The sequence below is a fragment of the Lepidochelys kempii genome, chromosome 2 (genome assembly GCF_965140285.1).
Source record: "Lepidochelys kempii isolate rLepKem1 chromosome 2, rLepKem1.hap1, whole genome shotgun sequence".
NCBI lineage: Eukaryota > Metazoa > Chordata > Testudines > Cheloniidae > Lepidochelys > Lepidochelys kempii.
Genome location: NC_136381.1, coordinates 266,512,102 through 266,537,394, shown reverse-complemented (window position 1 = coordinate 266,537,394; position 25,293 = coordinate 266,512,102). Strand labels below are relative to the sequence as shown.

General features: G+C 50.9%; 1 protein-coding gene and 1 pseudogene across 1 annotated transcript in view; both read left to right on the top strand.

Annotated features, from left to right (window-relative positions):
- Positions 1–25,293, top strand: part of LOC140907890 (uncharacterized) — a 41,823-nt gene that overhangs the window by 1,473 nt on the left and 15,057 nt on the right. Inside the window, exons 2-3 of the mRNA XM_073334885.2 lie at positions 316–423; positions 1,248–1,331. Of these exons, the coding sequence (XP_073190986.2) occupies positions 316–423; positions 1,248–1,331 (192 nt within the window). The remainder of the gene's footprint in view (positions 1–315; positions 424–1,247; positions 1,332–25,293) is intronic.
- Positions 19,772–24,015, top strand: LOC140907891 (cathelicidin-related peptide Oh-Cath-like; annotated as a pseudogene).

The window sequence follows — 25,293 nt, the reverse complement described above, 5'->3', positions numbered from 1 at the left end:
CTCAGTTCTGCTCTTGGTTGCTCTGGTGTAACTTGGAGGAGTTCCAGTGGTGTGAGCTGGGTGACATGTGGGAACTTCATCTTCTGCCTCATTATAGCTGGACCCGTGAACTGTCTGCTGCTGCAGTAAGGCTGAGCTGCAGCCCGATGCACGGCTGCCCTTGCTGGATAAATGCAGAGAGAGAAGTTGGGATCGCACAAGGCTGATGTGAGCTAAATGGCGAGGCAGAGCCTGATGTGTGGGTGCTGTTGTGGCTATGGGGGCTTACTCCCCATCAGAGTTTATCCCAAACTTCTATTTCATTTGTTTCCCCAGGACATGACGTCTAACCCTCGGCAGGCGCTGAAGTTCACGGTTAAAGAGACAGTGTGCCCGGTGTCAGAGAACCTCCCCGGGACTGAATGTGACTTCAGAGACAATGGGGTAAGCCATAACCGTCTCTGAAGACAGTGTCACAGGCTCTGTCTCCTGTTTAGTTTAACACCCAGCTGCCGCGGTCCCCGATCAGCGCTCCCTAACCCCCAGGGATAGCAGGAGCAGAACGTTCATCACCACGGCCCTTTGCGTGGCGACAGGCTCTGTGCCGAAATAAAGCGGGCTAGTCATGGGAGTAAACCCTACTCAGGAGGAGTAAGAAATGCGGCACCAGACCCAAGCCCTCTTGCTGGAAATGAACATCCGGAAGGGGGGTGAATTCATTTTACAGTGATGTTCACAGGCTGTTTTGCCAGTATCACCCAGCAGGGAAGGCTGCTGCTGGGGGGAAGTGTTCTTAGAAAAATGGTTGGGGGTGGGCTCTGACCAACCGTATAAGTCTGTCTTTTGCCCATAATGGTTTGCAGCCTGTGGTCCAGCACTGCTCAGGAAGCCGCAATGGCCTATCCAGCCTTCTGCCTAGCCCAGAAGTTCCAACTTTTCCTCTCTACCGTGGCCCTCACCAGGGTCATCCAGCTGTAATCACCTCCAGGCTAGACTCTTGTAATCTGCTCTTCTTAGGGCTGTATTTACAGACCACCAAGGGCTTTAACTAGCAGGGATGCAGCTGGTGGATAAAGTGGCCATCCCAATCTCTCCCTCTTGTACCCAGCTACATCACCTCTGGTGCTACTCGTCACCATGACCTAGGCTGAGGACTTCAGCCCATTTTCCCCACAGCCAGACTTGTACCCACGCCTCCAGAGGCGGCTCACGCACTGCCTTTCCTCCCACGGCACTCAGAAACTGAGCTGAGATCTTCCTCCTCACAGGTGGTCAGAGACTGTTCAGGATTCTTCTCCACCCTGCAGAAGTCGCCCATAGTCCTCATCAGCTGCAACACTGTGACCCAGGAGGTAGGTCTTGCACTCTGGTGACATCATCTTCCAAGTGGGGGCTGGGCCAGTGATGGGGCAGGGATCGGTTTCCTGGATGGGGATTTGAGACTGCAAGGACAGCACAGTGATGGGTGTCTAGCTGCATCCGGTAGGGACATAGCCATTAGAGACCCCCCTTGGGCTGGCAGCTGAATCCCACAGGTCCCATCTGCCATGCAAACACCTCACTGGGATATAGGAGGAATCCAAACCTCGGTGTCGTCTCTACCTGGGACCAAGACATGGCCAGGTGAAGAGGGGGATGCCCTCTCTGCGGCTATGATTTAGTCCCATTTGGTTGGTTCATGGGTAACTGATGCAGCAGGAGCCTTTCCTAAGCCCATACAACAGATATTGCACCCCCCCATATAGCAAGGACCTCCCCCCTGCCCAGAGAGCCATCATGGAAGCAAGGCTTGGGCAGAAATGGGAGGTGGGTACTCTTTTCTTCCATGAAAGCTTTGTCCCAGAGCTCTGGCTCTCCAGCAAGGGAGTTTCTGGCCCTCCCAGACAGGCCCCATTGTGCAGCGTCAGCCACCAGCCAGGAAGAGAGAAGCAACAGTCTCTCCCTGGGGGGGACTCAAGGGCTGCCGCTGCTTCCCCCTCCTCCCAGGGCACCCACTTATAGCATCCCCTCCACTAAACACCCAGCTTCTGGCCATGGAGCAGGCGACCAAGCTGGGTCTCCTGACTCAGACCTCCCCAACACAGGGCAGTGCAGAGAACATAGCAATGGGCTGTTGAAGGAGACCGCCTCATCCCACTTCCCAAGCAAATCCCAGTTGGCAGATAGTGATGCAGAGCTGGTATCGGTCTCCCTGGAAACACTCGTGTGCTCCTTTCCTTCCAGGGTGCTCACATCAGGAGGTCCAGAAGCCCGAGACGTAGCTGGTGGCGTCGTCGCTGGCACCTGCCTGGCTCCTACACACTCATATCCCAGGGTGGACGCAAAGGCAAAGGCAAAGGCAGTAGATTACAAATGGCCTGATGGGAAGAGGCCTGGGCATCCACACAGCAGCTTCTGCGACTCTTGCTTTGTTACTCTGTTCCTTCTGTTTCTGTTCTTAGTTTACTCCTGACACCATGTCATGTTCTTCTGCACCAGATGTGGACTGGATACAGGGCTTCCTTAAACCCACCGGATGTGTTCATCATACGATCCTTTTATGCTCTGCTGGGTGGTATTTGACACACAGGTGTGGCTAAGGTATTAAACAAAGTATTTGACACCCCCTCTTGCCCCCAGTGTCTTGACTGTATAATACAATTTCGCATCCCATTACAGTTCCAGCCTCCTCCCTGTAGCTTCTGAATGGCTTGTAAGTGACTCAGATACGAGGGGTGGGCCACATGACATCAGAACCACAGTCCAGCTAGGCCAGTGTCTTGCCTCACACAGTGACTAGCTTCTCACGATGGCGCAAGGAGGAAAGATGTTTCAAACACTGTCTCATTTTCCATCTCTTCCTTGGGTTGGTTTTAAACGGCCTTTCCTAAACAAGTGTCCTTTCCTTGTGTCCTTTCCTAAATAAGTGATTTAACACAGCCGGGCGACACAGGGGTGGGCCTTCGAGTAACATTCGTCCCTGGGCCTCCTGCCCAACTTCGTGAATCTACGGATGCCCAGCACAAGCAAAAGCGCTCCAGGCTCTGAAGCCAGTAGAGACACATGGGGAGCTGGGGTGGAAAGAGCTGGGAATGGGGCTCCTGCATCACAGCTGGTGGCTCGGTACAAGTGACAGGTGCTCCAGAACTGCAGATCGATGCATTAATCTAGATAGGAAGATGGTAAAAACACTCACTGTGTATGGGCCTGATCCAAAGCCATTGAAGCCAGTAGGCGTCTTTCCATTGACTTCAGTGGGGTTTGGGTGAGGCTTTCAGCTCCCACTTCCCTTTGCCTTTTGTGGGTGAGAAGCTCCGGACTTCACCTGGTCTGTCCCAGTGGCAGAGCAATCTTTGCAGCACTGAAGGCCCTATACCACTGACAAGAACCCCAAGGCAATGTAAAAAGGAAGTAGATGCTGAAATTTCCCCTGTGATCAGAGGAGACAGAGACAGTATTTGACACTGCATCAGGCTTTTAGTGATCAATGGCTCCATGTCTAGTTGGCAGCCGGTATCAAATGGAGTACCCCAAGGGTCGGTCCTGGGGCCGGTTTTGTTCAATATCTTCATAAATGATCTGGAGGATGGTGTGGATTGCACTCTCAGCAAATTTGCGGATGATACTAAACTGGGAGGAGTGGTAGATATGCTGGAGGGGAGGGATAGGATACAAAAGGACCTAGACAAATTGGAGGATTGGGCCAAAAGAAATCTGATGAGGTTCAATAAGGATAAGTGCAGGGTCCTGCACTTAGGACGGAAGAACCCAATGCACAGCTACAGACTAGGGACCGAATGGCTAGGCAGCAGTTCTGCGGAAAAGGACCTAGGGGTGACAGTGGACGAGAAGCTGGATATGAGTCAGCAGTGTGCCCTTGTTGCCAAGAAGGCCAATGGCATTTTGGGATGTATAGGTAGGGGCATAGCGAGCAGATCGAGGGACGTGATCGTTCCCCTCTATTCGACATTGGTGAGGCCTCATCTGGAGTACTGTGTCCAGTTTTGGGCCCCACACTTCAAGAAGGATGTGGATAAATTGGAGAGAGTCCAGCGAAGGGCAACAAAAATGATTAGGGGACTGGAACACATGACTTATGAGGAGAGGCTGAGGGAGCTGGGATTGTTTAGCCTGCAGAAGAGAAGAATGAGGGGGGATTTGATAGCTGCTTTCAACTACCTGAAAGGGGGTTCCAAAGAGGATGGCTCTAGACTGTTCTCAATGGTAGCAGATGACAGAACGAGGAGTAATGGTCTCAAGTTGCAGTGGGGGAGGTTTAGATTGGATATTAGGAAAAACTTTTTCACTAAGAGGGTGGTGAAACACTGGAATGCGTTGCCTAGGGAGGTGGTAGAATCTCCTTCCTTAGAGGTTTTTAAGGTCAGGCTTGACAAAGCCCTGGCTGGGATGATTTAACTGGGAATTGGTCCTGCTTCGAGCAGGGGGTTGGACTAGATGACCTTCTGGGGTCCCTTCCAACCCTGATATTCTATGATTCTATGATTCCCAGTCTCCCCTTACCTTTGGCAGGAGGCCCTAGATACACACTGGCCTCAGTGCTGCATTTGGGGGTGGGGAGAGTTCATCCCCTCTGAAGTTGTGGTTTAAGAATCATAGAATCATAGAATCATAGAATATCAGGGTTGGAAGGGACCTCAGGAGGTCATCTAGTCCAACCCCCTGCTCAGAGCAGGACGAATCCCCAATTAAATCATCCCAGCCAGGGCTTTGTCAAGCCTGACCTTAAAAACTTCTAAGGAAGGAGATTCTACCAGCTCCCTAGGTAATGCATTCCAGTGCTTCACCACCCTCCTAGTGAAGAAGTTTTTCCTAATATCCAACCTAAACCTCCCCCACTGCAACTTGAGACCATTACTCCTTGTCCTGTCCTTTTCTACGGCTGAGAATAGTCTAGAACCATCCTCTCTGGAACCACCTCTCAGGTAGTTGAAAGCAGCTATCAAATCCCCCCTCATTCTTCTCTTCTGCATCTAAACAATCCCAGTTCCCTCAGCCTCTCCTCATAAGTCATGTGTTCCAGACCCCTAATAATTTTTGTTGCCCTTCGCTGGACTCTCTCCAATTTATCCACATCCTTCTTGTAGTGTGGGGCCCAAAACTGGACACAGTACTCCAGATGAGGCCTCACCAATGTCGAATAGAGGGGGACAATCATGTCCCTCGATCTGCTCGCTATGCCCCTACTTATACATCCCAAAATGCCATTGGCCTTCTTGGCAACAAGGGCACACTGCTGACTCATATCCAGCTTCTCGTCCACTGTCACCCCTAGGTCCTTTTCTGCAGAACTGCTGCCTAGCCATTTGGTCCCTAGTCTGTAGCTGTGCATTGGGTTCTTCCGTCCTAAGTGCAGGACCCTGCACTTATCCTTATTGAACCTCATCAGATTTCTTTTGGCCCAATCCTCCAATTTGTCTAGGTCCCTCTGTATCCTATCCCTGCCCTCCAGCGTATCTACCACTCCTCCCAGTTTAGTATCATCCGCAAATTTGTTGAGAGTGCAATCCACACCATCCTCCAGATCATTTATGAAGATATTGAACAAAACCGGCCCCAGGACCGACCCCTGGGGCACTCCACTTGACACCGGCTGCCAACTAGACATGGAGCCATTGATCACTACCCATTGAGCCCGACAATCTAGCCAACTTTCTAACCACCTTATAGTGCATTCATCCAGCCCATATTTCTTTAACTTGCTGACAAGAATACTGTGGGAGACTGTGTCAAAAGCTTTGCTAAAGTCAAGAAACAATACATCCACTGTTTTCCCTTCATCCACAGAACCAGTAATCTCATCATAGAAGGCGATTAGTCAGGCATGACCTTCCCTTGGTGAATCCATGCTGACTGTTCCTGATCAGTTTTTTCTCATGTAAGTGCTTCAGGATTGATTCTTTGAGGACCTGCTCCATGATTTTTCCGGGGACTGAGGTGAGGCTTACTGGCCTGTAGTTCCCAGGATCCTCCTTCTTCCCTTTTTTAAAGATTGGCACTACATTAGCCTTTTTCCAGTCATCTGGGACTTCCTCCGTTCGCCACGAGTTTTCAAAGATAATGGCCAATGGCTCTGCAATCACAGCCGCCAATTCCTTTAGCACTCTCGGATGCAACTCGTCCGGCCCCATGGACTTGTGCATGTCCAGCTTTTCTAAATAGTCCCTAACCACCTCTTTCTCCACAGAGGGCTGGCCATCTATTCCCCATGTTGTGATGCCCAGCGCAGCAGTCTGGGAGCTGATCTTGTTAGTGAAGACAGAGGCAAAAAAAGCATTGAGTACATTAGCTTTTTCCACATCCTCTGTCACTAGGTTGCCTCCCTCATTCATTAAGGGGCCCACACTTTCCTTGGCTTTCTTCTTGTTGCCAGCATACCTGAAGAAACCCTTCTTGTTACTCTTGACATCTCTCGCTAGCTGCAGCTCCAAGTGCGATTTGGCCCTCCTGATTTCATTCCTACATGCCCAAGCAATATTTTTATACTCTTCCCTGGTCATATGTCCAACCTTCCACTTCTTGTAAGCTTCTTTTTTATGTTTAAGATCCGCTAGGATTTCACCGTTAAGCCAAGCTGGTCGCCTGCCATATTTACTATTCTTTCGACACATTGGGATGGTTTGTCCCTGTAACCTCAACAGGGATTCCTTGAAATACAGCCAGTTCTCCTGGACTCCTTTCCCTTTCATGTTATTCCCCCAGGGGATCCTACCCATCCGTTCCCTGAGGGAGTCGAAGTCTGCTTTCCTGAAGTCCAGGGTCCGTATCCTACTGCTTACCTTTCTTCCCTGTGTCAGGATCCTGAACACAACCAACTCATGGTCACTGCCTCCCAGATTCCCATCCACTTTTGCTTCCCCCACCAATTCTTCCTGGTTTGTGAGCAGCAGGTCAAGAAAAGCTCCCCCCCTAGTTGGCTCCTCTAGCACTTGCACCAGGAAATTGTCCCTTATGCTTTCCAAAAACTTCCTGGATTGTCTATGCACCGCTGTATTGCTCTCCCAGCACATATCAGGAAAATTAAAGTCACCCATGAGAACCAGGGCGTGCGATCTAGTAGCTTCTGCGAGCTGCCGGAAGAAAGCCTCATCCACCTCATCCCCCTGGTCCGGTGGTCTATAGCAGACTCCCACCACTACATCACTCTTGTCGCTCACACTTCTAAACTTAATCCAGAGACACTCAGGTTTTTCTGCAGTTTCGTACCGGAGCTCTGAGCAGTCATGCTGCTCCCTTACATACAGTGCTACTCCCACCTTTTCTGCCCTGCCTGTCCTTCCTGAACAGTTTATAACCATCCATGACAGTACTCCAGTCGTGTGAGTTATCCCACCAAGTCTCTGTTATTCCAATCACGTCATAATTCCTTGACATCACCAGGACCTCCAGTTCTCCCTGCTTGTTTCCAAGGCTTTGTGCTTTAGTACAATTACATCCAAAGACGCTATTATAGTCTACTGAGGTCTCAATGCATATGAAGGTTCCTGTAGATCCTCACCCCATTGCCTCACCTGGATGTTGTTGGTTTAGTTTGTGAATTCTCTGGGGCAGAGACACTGTCTCCCTATCTGCACGCTGTTAGCATGGTATGAATACATCCCAATAACCATCTGATCTATTTGACCTGGCTGAAGAAGGAGTATTATTCCTTGCAGCTATCCAAGAGAAATACATTCAGTGAGGTGTCTGTGCTCAGCTACCCAGCTGTCATGTAACTTGGAAGGATTAGGGCCCACTTACGGAAAGCAATAAAACATGAGCCTAAAGTCGATTACATGCTTAGGTCCCACTGAAGTCCATGAAGTTCTCTGCTGAAGAGAGATGCTTTTCTCAGCCAGGCTCTAGGGCATTGAATCTGTCACCCCCTGCCAGCGCAGGGTTGTTCCCTACAAGGCAGTGCACACCCCAGTGCCTTTCCCAGCCTAGTGTCAGCAATGGGATTCCCTTGGCAGACTCGTTCACAGCCCCCAGATGTTCTACCTAGATCACCCTGTGCTAAGTTTTATCCCAGTTGGTTGCAACTGCTTTCCTCTGAGTCTCTCCCTAACACCCGGTCCTAGTCCTGCCCCCCAGCCACTCCTGAATTTACCATCCTCGTCTCACCCAAGTAAAGTCCCCTTGGAGAACTAGCCCTTCCTGCTCAGTTCCTGTGCTTGGTGGGCCAAACTCAGAGAGGCCTCCACTGGGAGGGGCTCCACTCACAGATCTGACTGAGGACACATCTCTAATTGCCCCATGTGGGCACTGCAGGGGATTTGAACTTTCAGGGTCTGAAGCCACTGGCTAGGCTCCCACTGATTTCAATAGGCTTCAGATCAGGCCCTTGCTGTGCCCTTTTTGCCCCATCTGGTTTCCCTTGGGTTCCAGACACGCAATCGGGTCTGAATTTGGCTCAGACGGTAAATACATTTAAGATAATCAGCTGTGATATTTACAGCTATTCCCAAACCCAAACGTGAGTGCAGTGGCTAAGTATGGGGAATCTAAACACAATTACATCTGACTGTCCCAAGCAGATCTCAGGCACATACAGAGCGTACAGAAACGTGTCAAGCTTCACCCTGCACACTGAGATTATTGACAGTAACAGCACCCCCTGCATGGCCTCGCCAGGTGAAAGTCACCCCTGGGCAGAGGGCCAGCCCAGGGCTATGCACCACTGAAGTCCCACGGACAACCTCCGTGCTATGTAAGGCTCTCCATGAATGTTCTCTGTCTGGTGAATCTGATTTGCTTTGTCCATCATACCGGAAGGCTGGCCCTCGACTCAGTTACAACCTCTTGACTTCTATGATCATATAATCTTTCATTAACCTGTCTCGGTTCCTGCCCCAGGGGGTATTTCCCAGATGGTTCGGATGCTCTTTCAGTCTAGTTACACATGTTGAGGAACACCTGTTTGCTGACTGCTCAGAGACTTATTGTTCCTCATGGCCTATGAAACTTGTCTGCCAGCAGGGGTGCTGGACTAATTTGTGTGTAGTGAGGGTGCAGAGAGCCATTGAACCAAACCCTGTAAACCCTGTACATAATGGAGTCCATTTCAAGCCCGGGGGGGTGCAGCAGCACCCCCAACACCTATATCTGCAAGTGTCTTTCTCAGCACAGGTCTACCACTGCAGCAGCCCCTGTATTGGTCTGGTCTCCTACGCTGCTCTGCCAAAGGGCCTGCGACACCCCCTGCTAATTCAGTCCTGAACCTCCCATGTAGCTTCACAATGCACCTCAGTGCTGAGCTGCAGCTCCCCTGCTCTTCCATCCTTGGCCTGCCCCCGCACCGCTCCGCCAGGGCATTCCCAGCTGTTTCAGTCCTGGGTGTCCTCCACCTCTGCCAGGCCACCTCGCCCCACGCTGCCAGCAGCTCCCGCTGCTCCAGCCCTGCTCCCACCCCACAGTCCTGCCTCGGCCTTGTGGGACCCCCCTCCCTCTGCCCAATTTTTCAAGGTGGTGGATATTGCATGAGGGACTGGGGGAATGATGGGCTAACAGCAAAATCAGGGAGAAGAGCCAAAAGTACGGAAAAATGAACCCCCAAAGCCGTCTTCTCCCTCAGCTCAGGGTGTGGTGCCGAGCAGCCCAAGTGGGGACTGCTGTGGTCACAGTGAGCCACCAGGAGGCCCACACGGGCCCTCTGCATCCAGTACAGGGAAGGGCCGTCCCATCAGCCCTCTAGGGAAGCCTCATCTGTTACTCTGACCTTGCGGGACACGTTTGTGCACTTGGGTTTTCCTGAACGCTGTTGCATCTTGTGATGGGGCACGTTCCTGTCCCAATCAAGAGAAGGCTAACGAGCCCTTCTGGGCTCAGCCAGCACTAACTAAGCACACCTGCAGTGCTTGGGCCACTTGGGGGAAACAAGCTTAAAAGGGAGAGCTCGTCAAGGGAAGAGGTGGCTCCCAGGAGCAGAGCGGCTGTACCCCAGAGTTAGCTGTCTCTTACAATGGGGTCACTGAGAGGATGTCAGGATGTAAACTTCTGCCACCCACAAGGACTCGCCAGACAAGGTACAAACCGATTGCCCCAGGAAGAACTCAAAGATAACCCCTGACCTGGGGTTTAGCCATATCTCATGGCCACAAATTAGCCAGACCTCTAGAGATTCCCTTAAAGGAAAAGTCAGAGAGTGAACATCCCCTTAATCACAAGGCCCCCCTGTAAATCCAGGAGGACTGGAGGAAAGTTCCCAAAAGGGGAAAGGACTTTAGAAGGGAGAGACTCTGAAAAAGCCCAAGCGGGGCCTGGCAAAGGCCCAGCCTATCACACTTCCTTCTGCCGAAATATCCGTTGGTGAAGGTGCTGGTGCAAGCAGAGATGGGAACTCTGACCAGCCGGGATCGTGGGGTTAGGCTGCACACCCCATGTTTACAGCAGCGTACAGCTTTCAGTGTCCTGCGGGCAGCCTCACGTATGGCTGTCTAGCAGGCAAACCCATTGCTAGCTGAATATCTCTCAGCTCCCACTTGGCTAGTGATCCTCCTGGGGCAAGTGTACTTGCAACCCTGGGCAACCCTGTTGAAACCAATGGGGCAGACCCCCAGCTGATGTACCTGAGCATAGCTCCACCACTGTCAAGGGAGCTATAGCCATTTATACCAGCAGAGGATTCAGCCCAGTCAGGGCAGGATCCGATGCATTGTGTGTAAAAGTATTTCTGTCCTGGGTAGACAGTGGGGTGGAGGGTGTGGTGGGCAGGGGAGGAAGATGGAGTGACCAGTGTGTGCATCCATTTCAGACTGCTAGACACGCTCCTGGGTGGCTCTCGCTTGTTGTTTGATGGCTGAATGCCTCCTTGAGTTTGGCATGTGAGAGTCACTGGCAAAGCAGAGGGACCTAGAGGATTTGGAAGCCAACAGTCACACGCACCACTAGGTAGACATTTCACAGCACCCCTGTGCCAGTGATCAGACTGGGACAAATTTACCTTCATTCCCCAGTCACCCTAGTGAAATCAACAGGCCAGACCAAGGAATGCTGTGGACCCAGGAGCTGAGTCCTGTTTAGAGCTGGGGCTCTGAGCTTCCACCTTTGCCGCAGAGCCTGGAAGATCTGGGGTTTGTGGCCCTGTGGCTGTCTGCCTGGTGGATGCACCCCAGGAGCTGCAGAACTGGAAGCATTGGGGTTCCCATCCCTGGAGCAGCCCATGTGATGGGGCTACCCCAGAGCCACAGATCCAGGAAGTCCAGGGTCTTTCTTTCCTGTGTCCCCACTCCCCAAATCCTAGAGACACACATGTGGGGCATCCTGCTGTTCTGGCCAGCCCATGCTTTGTCTTACACAGAACTGAAGCTTTGTTCTTTGGTCAGGCTCTGGTTTATACAGATGAGGCAGCGTTAAGTGGTGTTGGTGGGCCTGGAATTCCCCGAAATGGGGATGAAACACTTATCTAGACCCTGCTCACTGGAGCATTGGGAGGGTTGATTAGGCAATGGATGAATATGTAAAATGTAATATAAATTCTGCTATGAGAGTACACTACTTCAAACTGAACGAGCTAAGGATGGAGGTTATTGAGAATGGGTCTTCCAGCTTCACAGCACTGCAATGTTATGGCAGTTGCAGGTTTGCTTTCCAAATGCCAGGGCATTTCTTTTGTGAATGTGGAAAGTGGAGGTTAGTTAGGTAACATCCCCAGTGGCTTGCTCGCTGGAATGGGGTCTCCTAGTCCATTTCTTTGCTGTGGTAAATGAGATCCAAATCCCACAATCACAGGCAGACAGACAGACCCTGGCACCTGTGTGGAACCCCACTGTCTTCAACAGGGTCCATGTGGGCACAGGAGACTGTCTGTGCAGATCTGGCTGCAGGATCGGGGGCTAAAAGCTGCAGCTCTTGCAATGTTCAGACTAGCAATAGGGTGCACATTTTTAACAGTGAGTGTAACTGACCACAGGAACCACTCCCCTGGATTCTCCATCACTTGCAGGTTTTAAGTCAGGACTTTTTCTAAAAGAGACGATGCTCTCACTCATACAGGGGTTATGGGCTCAATGCAGAAATGACTGGCTGAGGTACTTGGGCCTGTCCTGTGTTCCACAGCAGGTCAGACTAGATGATCACAGTGGTCCCTGCTGGCCTTAACAGCTGTGACTGTATGAAAGCTGTGAAGGTCGGCAGCAATGCTTCAGTAACACATGTGTTGGGGTTCCAAATTCCTTTCTCAGTGAGAGCTTGGAAGCTCCCTCACTGCGGTAAACATCACCACTGATTAGCTTCAATTTATTCAGTGGTCTGACCCTCCTGAGCCAAATTAAGACCAATTGTGTGTCTGTATCCCAAGGGAAACCATGTAGGCAAAAATGGCACAAGTCAGCAACCGCCAGATCTGAAGCCCATTGAAATCAATGTCCAGTGACTTCAATGGACTTTGGTTCAATTGTCAAGATTCTGAAGCTTAAAACGCCCACGACTGCCCACATGGGGCAATGAGAGATGCGTCCGCAGTGAGATCTGTGAGTGGTGCAGCTCCCAGTGCAGGTCTCTCTGAGTCTGGCCAGCAGAGCCCAGGAACTGAACAAGAAGGGTTAGTTCTTCAAGCAGATTGTTACTTGGGTGAAGTAGGATGGTAAATTAAGGAGATTTAGGACTAGGACAGGGGGTTAGGGAGTGATTTGGAGGAAAGCAGGTGCCTCCATGTGATAACAAAGAACACAAGGTAATCTAGGTAGAACAAGGGAAAAAAAACAGAAGATGAGGTTTATTAGGCTGTTGTTGTTAAAATTTTCCAAAGCTCTCAATTTCATTCCAATATGGAAGGAAAACAAATTCTGAAATCTCAATTTTGTTTGTGAAACTGAATTTTTGTTTTCTGGTCAGGCCTAATTATTAACCCCCCTTTTTAGAGGGAGAAACTGAGCCAGAGAGAGAGAACATCACATTTTCCAGTACTAATGCATCTCTTTTTTTCTATTAATGCCCTCTTCACTGATACCTGTATTGACTGCAAAAGTTGCCAGTCACTTTTTTTAGTGAGTGTGGAGCAAAACTAGAGAACATCCCCAAATCTCAGTGAACTAGGAGTTCCAGGGTAAGTGGGGTTCAGTGAACTAGGAGTTCCAGGGTTAGTGGGGTTCTGCTGCACAGTTACAAGCAGAACTCACTGAGACATTTGAACGACATAAAAGCAGCCACATGTTCCAGAAGCAGCTTCAGGAACAAGACCGCCAAACTCTGCAGGCTCCTAAACTCATAGACTTTAAGGCCAGAAGGGACCGTCTTTATCTAGGTGCCCTGGATGATCAGTGTCAAACCCTAGTGCTCTAATCGGACTCTCTGAGCAACCAGAATTCAGTGGAGTTACAGGCTCCAACCAATATCAGGCCCCCACTCTGCATACACATAGTAAGAGACAGTCCCTGCCCTTAAGAGCTTACAATCAAAATGGGCAATACAGAAAAAGGGTGGGTGAAATGGCAGGATCATTATTTAAACATGGGTAGCTGAGGGCCAGGGGGATAAAGTGACTTGGCACGTTCATACAAGCAGTAGACACTCTTTGCAAACTTTGGAGCCATATTCAATGAACCAGCATCCAAACTGGGACTCAAGTACAATTCCGCATCTAAACTAAACCTTACGGGGACACAAGCAAGAGGCACTCGCTGGGGCTGAGGTGAAATTTGGGCTAGAGAAAGAATGGTTTTGTGATTAAGGTGTTACAACTACACAATTAATAATAATTATAAGTGAATTAAAACATGTGACATCTCAATGATCAAACAGGCAACTAGGGGAGTATTATTAGACACATTAAGAATTTCTAGTATTTCAGCTACTAACTGATAGAGAAGCATGTGATATGAGCGCACTGCCACCCAACCCCATGGGACAGAGCAACAGTTTTAATTCACATACCGCACAGGGAGGGATGGAATTGTCGGTTACAAACCCCGACCGTCCTGCCTGGATTACAAAACCGTAGCTAAACAGTCAGCCAGAATGTGCAAGAAATGAGCTGAAGAAAGAATCCTGAGATTTCCTGTTCTCATCCCGTAGCAGAATCCAAGGAGACTCCAGAGCCAGCAATACTGTCCACAGTGTTCACTGCGTTTTATGTGAGAGGGAAAGTATTGTGAGAGCCCCTCTCAGAGGACGCAGAGAACATGCGGTAATCACACAGAAGAGATCTGACAGTTTGATTGCTGTGCTTGACAGAACTGCAGGACCAGTGGATGAGCAGTAAGTGGTCAGTGTGATATAACCAACCCTTGGTAACACATATGAGATAGTGTCTTACAAAATGTGACTCTCAAAATTAATTCAAATTGTGTGGAGATCTGGTCCAACAGAATTAAGACACGTAGCTCAGCCTTTCCCAGCGCGGAGGCCCCTGGACATCTCCCCGCCTCACCACGGGTTGTTTAGCAACTGGTGCACATGATTTCAGCAATGTATTTGAAAATTTTTTCCTTTTCCCCTGACCAACCTCCCCATGTACCTGCCCCGGCAGGGTGGCCAATGGAAACATCCTGCAGATGGAGGGAGAAAAGCCATCGATTCAGGGAGGACAGGAGCAGGCAGCTGTAGGATTCATACAAGGTTTATGCGCTTGGCAACATTCAGGGCACACCCGGAGTGTTGTGCTGGACCTGTGCACACACAGCTCCTTTCAAGGGCATCACCCTTGGAATCTCGCCCAGATGACATGAACCGTGGGAAGCCTCCCAGGACTGGGCTCAAGGCCCGAGAGCAAGGAATGCGGTAGATAGAAACTGGTAAATAAGAATGTTAAACAAAGCCAGTGTATTCCTTTTATCTGTTGGAGAATGTAATGCGCGGGGGGAGAGAAAGAATAAAGGGGAAGGTGGAAAGTTGACAGGCAGAAGCCTGTTAGCAGACCAGCCGCTTGCTTGCTAAAAGCTGTGTTCTGTCTTGTCATTGAACCGCCACAACTGGCGCCCAAACGTGGGGCCCTCAGCACTCACCTCACCCGGCAAGGGTTTCAGACGCGTCACTCATCCGCTTCGTGGATCCCGGTGAGTATTTTTCATTGTGGTAAGTATGGGAAGCTCCCTCTCTGCTTTGCAAGTGCAACACCGCAATGAGCTACAGTATTTGCTGCGTAAGGCTCAGCATGACTGCCCCACTCGAGAACTCACTCTCCTGCTACAGGAGGTGCGTGCCCAATGCCCGTGGTACCCTGAAGCCGGAACCCTTAAGCTAGCGGACTGGGAGCGGTTGGGCCAGACATTGCACGAAGAGCCTCGGGCACCCGTGCAGGCTTTACATGCCTGGCAACTCTGCCGCGACGCGATACAGCGTGTCGCCTCGGACAGGCCCTCCCTCGCGAGGCTGGTGCTCTCGCCGCCCCCGTCCGCCCCTGCAGCCATCCCCCCTCCTGGCGATGCGACACAGCGTGTCGCCTCGGAAAGGCCCTCTCCCGCACCAACAGAGGGGCTGCCGATCCCGCCACCCCCGACCGCTCCTGCAGCCATCCCTCCCCCTGCTTCGCCCCCAGTGCCTCTATTGGCCTTCCCCACCGGAGCCGGTGTGTGATCACCATCCCACCGTGGTGCCCCATGTTCCGGGGCCCCCCGGGGGGTCGTCCACGTCTGCTCAGCGGCTTTCGCTGGTGCAACAAATGGTTCACGCAGCGAAGACTCGCTCAGATATTACAGCAGAGGAGCTGGCTGATCTGGTCTCAGTTTGTCCGGTGACCTGGCAGGATGATGGCCAGGGCAACCAGGTTGCAAACTGGGTCAGTTTGCCCTACTCGGTGATCAGAGACTTAAAGAAAGCTATTCACGAGTTCGGCCTCACTAGCATGTATGTAAGTGGTCTCATTGAAGGGCTAGGTACTGGGTACACCCTGATCCCTGAAGATTGGAAGGCGCTATTGCGCATGATGCTGACGCCCAGTCAGTATGTTATTTGGCTTAGTGAATTTCGGCAGATGGGGGAACGCCAAGCCCAGGTGTATAGAGAGCAAGGTGTCATTTATGAGCAATTGGCCAGGGAGGGCCAGTTTGCTACTGTTCAGATGCACTCTCAACTCCCTCAGGCCGTCTTCCCCATTATTTCCACCTGCGCCCAGCATGCTTTCCGGAAGGTCCCGGATTCAGGCAAGCCTACCAAAAGCTTTGCCAGTATCCTTCAGGGTGCAGAGTCCTTTATGGATTTTACCAACAGATTGCAGGAGGCTATCCTCCGACAGGTGGATAACCCTGCGGCAGCTCAGGAGATCCTGTTAAAAATGGCGGTTGAAAATGCGAACGAGGATTGCCGCCGTGCTGTCCAGGCGGCACAAGCCTCTGGAATTCTAGAGCTGTCAGACATGCTGCGGGCGTGCCAAAACATCGGAACTCAAGCACATAAAGCTGGGGTTATGGCCGCTGCCCTGCAGAAAAGCGGGAAGGAGGGGAAGCGTTGTTACCACTGTGGTAAGGAGGGTCACTTTCAGCAGGAGTGCCACTCATCGACGGTGCCCGCCCACCCCTCAAAGAAGTGCCCCAAGTGTCGGAAGGGCTATCACTGGGCTAATCAGTGTCGTAGCGGGTCAGGAAACCGCACGACAGGTTCCCCCCAAACCCAGGGCCAAACGGGGGTGTTTCCCACTCAGACAACTGTTCCTCTGCTTTAAAACCCATAGACTCCATGAAGGTGGCGACTGCCGGAAGTGCAGGGCTTGATTTGATTATGCAGGAGGACGCTGACTTTCGGTTGCCGGGGGAGGTTTGCGCCATACCTACCCAGGTGACGGGACCTCTCCCTGCCGGATTTGTGGGTCTGGTTCTCCCTTGCTCACATGCTGGGAAACAGGCTTTTTTGTCATCCCAGGGGTCATTGACGCCGATTACAACGGCGTTATTAAGGTTCAGGTGTGGACCCATCTTCCGCAGTCGCTCCCGCGTGGACGGTCAATTGCGCAATTGATTTTAGTCCCCTATCAAGTGCCAGCCACAGAGGATCGAGCCCGGGGCAGGAACGGCTTTGGATTGACGCTGTCTCAGTTGCTGTCTCACAACACGTCCTCTCCACTTGTTGCTCTAACAATGTCGGTCCGCCCCTCGAAACCTCAGTTAACACTTCTCTTAAATAATGTTCCTTTTACAGGGCTGGTGGATACTGGAGCTGACGTTACGGTGATTCGTGATTCGGAGTGGCGGGTCGGTTGGCCAACAGTTCCTTCTAAAGAGTTGTGGGGGATTGGGGGTAGCAAACCCGGGCGCCAAAGTTTGTCTTGGGTCACGGTCTCCAAACCAGGAGGCCGTGCCCTTGCTACAATCCGCCTTTTTGTACTCCCTGTCCACCTCAATATTTGGGGCCGTGACTTACTTACAAAGCTGGACACCACCCTCGATATTAATATATAATGGCCCGAAATCCTCCCTCACCCACCTTGCCATCCGCATTACCATTGGTATGGCAATCCTTAGAGCCCGTATGGATTGACCAGTGGCCCCTCCCCCTAGAAAAGCTGAAAGCGCTTCATTCACTTGTACAATAATATTTGCATGCACAGTGCTTGGAGAGCTTTACTAGTCCTTGGAATTAGCTGCTGTTATTTTGGCCTTTTAACCTTTTGCTGATTGTCCCTTTAATTTGATCGTGGACACGCATTATGTTTATCAGGTAATTGATCATTTACCCCTTGCCCTTATTACCCCTCAGGTTGATGCGGACCTCCTCCGCCTGTTTTTGTCCTTACAGTATCTCCTCACCACTCGTAATTTCCCTTATTTTGTTGCTCATATTCGCAGTCATACACCTCTGCCTGGGCTACTTACTGAAGGCAATGCGCGCGCCGATCGCGCGTTACGTGGTCAAGTAAATTCCCTTTTTTCTGACCCCATTGAAAGCCATTCCTTTTTTCATCAGTCTGCCTCTGTTTTGGCCCAACAGTTTCATATTCCTGCTGATCATGCACGTTCTATTGTTCGTTCTTGCCCCCACCGTGCCGCTGCTGCCCCTACCTTTTTTTATGCCGTTAACCCCAGAGGTACCGCAGCGAATCAGCTGTGGCAAATGGATGTCACCCACATGCCACAATTCTGCCCCTATTCGTTTTTACATGTTTCCATTGATACCTATTCAGGATTCCTCTGGGCAACCCAACAGCGTGGGGAAGCCACTCCCAAAGTTGTTCACCATTTGCTACCCTGTTTTGCTGTTATGGGTCGCCCGAGCCAGATAAAAACAGATAATGCCCCAGGCTATTGCTCCACAGCCCTCTCCATCTTTTGTGCCCAATGGGACGTCTGTCTCAAACACAGGATCCCTTATAATTCCACAGGCCAAGCTATTGTTGAACGTGCAAATTGCACGCTAAAAACCTTGCTCGACAAACAATTAAAACAAGGGGAGCTGCGTCTCCGAACCTTAGGAGACATTCAGCAGCAATTGCATATCCTTTTGTTCACTTTAAATAATTTAACGCTGAATGCAGATCAGCAGACCCCCGCGGATCGGCATTTTCACAAATCCGAGGTACTGGAAAGACCGCGTGTCTTTTACCGTCAGCTGCCCGATCCGCAATGGTTGGGCCCAGTGCCTTTAATCACTTGGGGTCGGGGATATGCTGCTGTGCCTCTCCCTGCAGGACCGTTGTGGGTTCCGGCCCGGTGTGTGCAACCAGCACTGAAACAGCATGGCATGGCACCAGGGGCTGTCGAATCCCATACCGGAGTTTCAGCTGACTTTGGAGGAGAATCTGGTGCCTCCTGGGTCGACAACGGCAGGATGGAAACGGAGGAGGCGTAGCGTCCCAAGCCAGCCCGTGACATGGGGAGCAGTAAAAGCATTGGTCACCGCGGCTCAACGAAGACTGGCAGCAAACCAATCGCCAGAGACTTCTGAGACTTTGTGGCAATTCCTGCCCAAATTACTGCTAATTCTGTATTGATTGTATGCCTTTTGTGCCTGCTATTTCCCGTAGGGGTTGGCTCGGGAGCGCTTTCTCCGTTACGAGCCCGAATGACATATAACCTATGGGAAAGATTGGCTTCAATAGCAAATGTTACCCACTTTTGTTTATTTGATTTTGTAGCAGCTGAAGAAGTGTTAGGTACGTGCCTTATTCCAGTATGTCATCACCCTGAGGAAATCGGAAATGAAATTATGCTCGCTGCTTACGCGAACCTCTCTTCCCAGTACTCTAGCATGGTTAATTGGGGCCTGGCCAATTACACTTTACCTTCTTGAGCTTATTTTTTGCTGTTGCTGTGTGCAATGTATTTCCTTTTTGTTAAGGCTTCGTCGAGAACCGCCCTGGCAGGCTCCACGAGTTATGACCTTGTCTGTCCGGGAGTTAATTGGCTTGCAAAAGCAAACTGATGGCTACCATGAGATGGCCGAGCACAAATAAACAAAAAAGGAGGGGATGTAGGATTCATACAAGGTTTATGCGCTTGGCAACATTCAGGGCACACCCGGAGTGTTGTGCTGGACCTGTGCACACACAGCTCCTCTCAAGGGCATGAACCTTGGAATCTCACCCAGATGACATGAACCGTGGGAAGCCTCCCAGGACTGGGCTCAAGGCCCGAGAGCAAGGAATGCGGTAGATAGAAACTGGTAAATAAGAATGTTAAACAAAGCCAGTGTATTCCTTTTGTCTGTTGGAGAATGTAATGCGCGGGGGGAGAGAAAGAATAAAGGGGAAGGTGGAAAGCTGACAGGCAGAAGCCTGTTAGCAGACCAGCCGTTTGCTTGCTAAAAGCTGTGTTCTGTCTTGTCATTGAACCGCCACAGGCAGCCAATGAGGCACTAGCCCGTATAGAGGAGGCAGCGTATAAAAGGGCTTCCCCTGAGAGGGACAGGGCTGCCCACCCAGTTCTCACTGAATCCCACAGGGCACAGGATGGAAACCTGCTTGAAAGTCCTGCTGATCGTCAGGGTGGTCACAGCAGCCCCCACGCCATCATCATCCCCTCTGCCAACCCACGAGGATGCGGTTTTAGCTGCAGTTCAGATCTGCAACCAGCCTATCGGCTCCTGGAAGCTGAGTCCTTGTCTACCCTACCGTTTAAAGAAAAGGAGGACTTGTGGCACCTTAGAGACTAACCAATTTATTAGAGCATAAGCTTTCGTGAGCTACAGCTCACTCCATCGGATGCATTCAGTGGAAAATACAGTGGGGAGATTTATATACACAGAGAACATGAAACAACGGGTGTCACCATACACACTGTAACCAGAGAGTGATCACTTAAGATGAGCTAATACCAGCAGGAGAGCGGGGCGGGGGGTGGGGGTGGAACCTTTTGCAGTGATAATCAAGGTGGGCCATTTCCAGCAGTTCACAAGAACGTCTGAGGAACAGTGTGGGGGGGGGAATAAACGTTGGGAAATAGTTTAAGTTGATGTAAATTACATCACTCAGGGGTGTAAAAACCCACCCCCCTGTGCAACATTCCTTACATCAACTTAACACGGTATCTACACTGCGCTAGGTCATCAGGCGACACGCTCCCGTCAACACAGCTTCCGCCTTTCACTGAGGTGGATTAATTATGTCGACGGGAGAGCTGTTTGCCAGAAGCTGGGAATGGGCAACAGGGGATGGATCACTTGATGATGACCTGTTCTGTTCATTCCCTCTGGGGTACCTGCCATTGGATCCTCTTGGAAGACAGGATATTGGGCTAGATGGACCTTTGGTCTGACCAGGTATGGCCGTTCACCAGACCCTCCGGCTAACTTGATGCCACTGCATCAATCGCAGCAGTGCGGATTTAGCATGGTAGTGAAGACAAGCCATAGCCTCAGCCAGACTGGGTGAGTGACCTGGGGAATTGCTTTGTGGCCTGTGTATATTCCATGCTGCTTGAGCTCATAGGGCCAGTCAATGGGAATCGCTGCCCTCTGATGCTAGGCTCCTGAATCTACAGTCTGGTATTTGCATCCTGATTGTTATTATCGAGGGCTGATTTCTGGTGGTGTCCCTATGGGCCTGGTACTTTCCAAACATTCAAGGACACTTAGGGAAATAACCTGTTTTAATGAAAGTCTGGATCCTGTGAGCTGCTGAGCACCCCCTGCTTGCAATGAGGTCAATGGAAATTGAGGGTGCTCAGCCCCACACAAGGGTGCTCAGAGCCATGCATGGTCAAGCCCAAAAGGAGGACACTTGGGGCCCGATCCTGCAAACACTTTTACACACAAGTCACTTCTGCAAGACAGGAACCTACATATGAAAATTACCGTGAGGCAATAAGACCTGGAATCCCAAGAGCTCACTTGGACCATGTCACTTTTCAAACCAGAATTGCACTTTCAGTAATTAAAACAAGTGCAGAAACACTGAGCGACTGGACTTTCTAAAAGAACAGCAGGAGATGGGGGAGGAATTGCAAGATACTCATTATTTGTTCAAAACATCGTGCTGAAGACACATTGGCCAGACCTCTACTGCTGCAAATCAGCCCCATTTAAGACAATGGAGCTACACCAGATCCAGCGCACAGCATATGAAGTTACATTCCTGGATTAATATTTGAACTGCATTTGAAATATGCAAGGCCCTAGTCAACAGCTGAGAATGATTATTAACTTTTTACTTCAGTGGACAAGAACAAGTCAATGTTGCATTCTGATAGACTGGAATCTCTTTGGGGCAAGGGCCTTGCCTGCGTATGTGTGTGACAAGCGCCCAGCACAATGCGGCTCTGACGCCAATCTAAGCCTCTAGGCGATACTGTAACATAAAAGAAAAATATTTACAAGCTCAAAGTGGAGCCTGGTGCCTTGTCGATCACCATAAATGTTTATTTTGTTCTTTCATTGAATGTCTTCTTAGGATGTGTCTTCAAAAACTATCCAATCGCTGAAATTCACTGTTAAAGAGACAGTGTGCCCGGTATCAGAGAAATGTGACATCAACCAGTGTGAATTCAAAGAAGATGGGGTAAGGATCACTTGCTTCACTGAGACATCTCCATCTACTCTTCTGTCTCACTGATCACACAGCTGCATCTTGATAATAGTATTGCTCAGATCCCCAGGTCTCACAGAAAATGTATGTTTCCAGCAGAAACATAAAGGAAGGAATGGGGCTATGGGACAGTGCCTTTTCTGCAGTAGCCTGCTTACTGATCCTTACATCAATGTCACAGACAACATACATCCATTCATCCATCCCCTAATTATAGGACTGGATGGCTTTTAATCTCTGGTTTGCTGTTGTCAGCTGGGGCACCGTTCTACTGGGGAACCCTCACTGAAGTCCAAAGGTGAAGGGGATGCAGCTCGTGTCTAATATTATTCGTGGTACACTAGCACTTTGACATCCCTAATGAGATCAGGGCCCCATGGTGTCAGGTGCTGCACAGACACAGACAGTCCCCGCCCCAAAGTGTTCACAATCTAAATAGACCAGACAGAGACAGGCTGGCCGAGGGGGAGTGCTCTTATCCCCGTCTCCCTGGTCGGTGATGTGACCCAGTGGAGAATTCAATCCAGGTGTCCTGAATCTGTGCCCATCGCTGTAACTGCAAGACCCTGCTTCTAGTTCCATAAGCATGCTCTGCCCTAACAGCAATCCAGCCTCGCCTGGCTCAACTGAGTGTAGATTTTGACTCATTCTCTCCATGTCTATGTCTACATTTACCCATACACTTTTTTCTGTGGGCCCCTCTCACTCATCTGGAGTACACAAGGAATCCCACAGATTGCACAGTGACAGCTCACAAAGGTGCTATTGAACATGAGCCAGGGTTACCTAGATTGTGAGCTCCTCGGGGCAGGGCCCATCCTTCTGGTCTCTGTACAGCGCCTCGCACAATGGGTCCTGGTCCACTGTGATGTCCAAACCAGGCACATAGTTGAGCCTCCCAACCTCCTGCTGAATTTGTGACCAACCCACCCTGGGAAGCAGGTCCCCACACGCGAGTGGCCTGAGCGTTATCACTCCCTGACAGGCAGATGCTGAGGTCTCTTTTCTCTCCCTTGCAGCTGGTCAAAGACTGCTCTGGAATCTTCTCCACTGAAAAGGACCCCCCTTCCGTCATTATCAAATGTGAGGAGGCGTCTGAGGAGGTGGGTAACCGAGAGGGCCTCCTCTCTGCTCACGGCTGGGCTGAGGCAGGGTTACGGGTTTCCCTCACTGAGATCCTGGCCAGGTATTTCACACTGCACAAGTGTCCAGCTCCATCTGCTGGCAGTGAGCTGGCAAAGGCCTCCTGCCCTATGAGCCTGGAGATGGAGCCCTACAGCCGCCAGCAGAACCGCAGGGAGCAAATTTTAATGTCACTGGGATACATAAGAAACCTAAAGCTCCAGACGGTGCCTGGGAGCGGGGCAAGGGCAGGGGGGCTCTGGGGAGGATCCTCACCACCTGCCTTTGTCTGGCAGTGACATTTACAAATGCTGTATGATGCAGACACTGAATGGCCCCTGGACCCACACAACAGACAAAAGGGCCTAGCATGGCCCTTCTTTCTTACCCTAGAGCAGGGACCTGCCCTAACACGTGGGCCCAGGTGGGTGTGTGGAGCAGAGACAGCAAAGGGGGAGGGGATAGGAGTTGTTTATAATCATAGATCCTGCACCTTCAATGGCACGGCCCTAGCACTCTGTCTCTCCAGCAGGCAAGCGCCTGCCCCTTCCTGAGCCACAGAGCGATGTCACCCTCTGTCCAAGAGCTCACTGGCAACACTCACTCCTGAAGGCTACCCTTCTGCCCCAGTAGCCACCTAGGCCTGCAGTGACACTGGTCGGATGCTCTCTGTTGCTCTGGAGAGGCCATGTGCTCCAGGGGAGCGGGCACTGGACTGGGACTCAGGAGCCCAGGGCGCTACTCTTTGCTCTGCCACTGAACAGCTGTGGGACCTCAGGCATGTCACGCTGTTACCGTCCCACCCTTTGCCCCCATGTATCTTGAGTGTAAGCCCCTTGGGGCAGAGATGGTCTCCCAGTGTGTGTGTGTGTACAGTAACACCTGTAGCCCTGATCAAAGGTGGGGCCTCTAGTCATTGCTAACCAACAATATACAAAAGAGAACAAACTAACATTCCCTGAGCTGCAGGAGCCAGTGTCAGTCTGCGTGGAGATGCTAACCCTGACCGCTTTCCCCTCTAGCCTAATCTCATCTCACAGGGCTGCTGAGGAAATGGTGGTAGGTTTATTCGTCAAAATGCCTGGAACCTTATTCACGTCGGTCTTGCCCTTACTAGCTAGGAAGATCCAGAAAGAGAGGAGATGAAAGCGAGCCGATGCTGCCAGACCCAGCTGTGGCTCCATTTCCCCTCCACTGGAAGCACCATCGGAAGCCAGGCTCATAACAATCTCAACAGCTTCAGAGTGTCTGCTTCTATCCGCCGCTTAGCACTTGTTTCAGTGCTGCTCTACGGGGCTCCTCTGCATAATAAACTGCCATGCTGCAAACCTAAACTGTTGTCCTCTTCTCCCCTATTGTAGGAGGAGATTAGGGACATGAACCAGAGTGAGTCACCAGACTGTGCAACAGGCCAATGAAAGACCCCGACTAAGAGTCACATGCCACCCTCATTAAAGAGACCCAACCCCTGCCCTATTGCAACAGAGATCCAAACACTAAGGCCCAACTTGTTAAAAGTGACAAGAGATTTTGGGTGCCCAACACAGAAGGCCTCAAAGAGGCCTGGTTTTCAGAAAGTGCTGAGCCCCCACCCTCTGAAAACGAGGCCCCTTCAATATCTCTCTCGTTGGGCATCCAAATTTTGAGCCACCCAAAAGCAGCAGTCACTTGGGAAAACTTAGGGCCCAGGGCATGTAATGCTTTTATAGAATCATAGAATATCAGGGTTGGAAGGGACCTCAGGAGGTCATCTAGTCCAACCCCCTGGTCAAAGCAGGACCAATCCCCAACTAAATCATCCCAGCCAGGGCTTTATCAAGCCTGAGTGTAGACTGGGACTTTCATTCATCCACCACATGGCACCAATTGGCCTCAGGTGCAGTAAAGGGAATGGGTGTAACTAGCACACACAAGCCCTGGCTTCAGTCACTGAGGATCTGAACTGGGTTAACAGTCACATCCATCATGGACTCACTCAGACTCCCTGATTTACTGCAGGTTCCAGCCAGAAAGTGGTAACACCCTCTGCCCTGTTGGTTCAATGACCCAGGTAGCCCCATAACCCCCAAAGAAATCACTACATGAGGGTTTAGTACACTCCAGCAAGGAGGGACTGACGGCATCCCATGTTAAAGGCTTGATGGTTACAGGTCCCTTTGCAGACTTGGGGTGAAATTTCCCCTAAAGAACAAGCTGGGGCTGCCCCAAGGTTTCTCCCAACCAGACACACCAGTAGAGTTCAGACTCCTCGCACAGCTTTCAGTGAGGTGCTGATAACGAGAGTAGACCCCACAGCTCCCTTCCCACCTCCCAGTGCAGAAACCAAA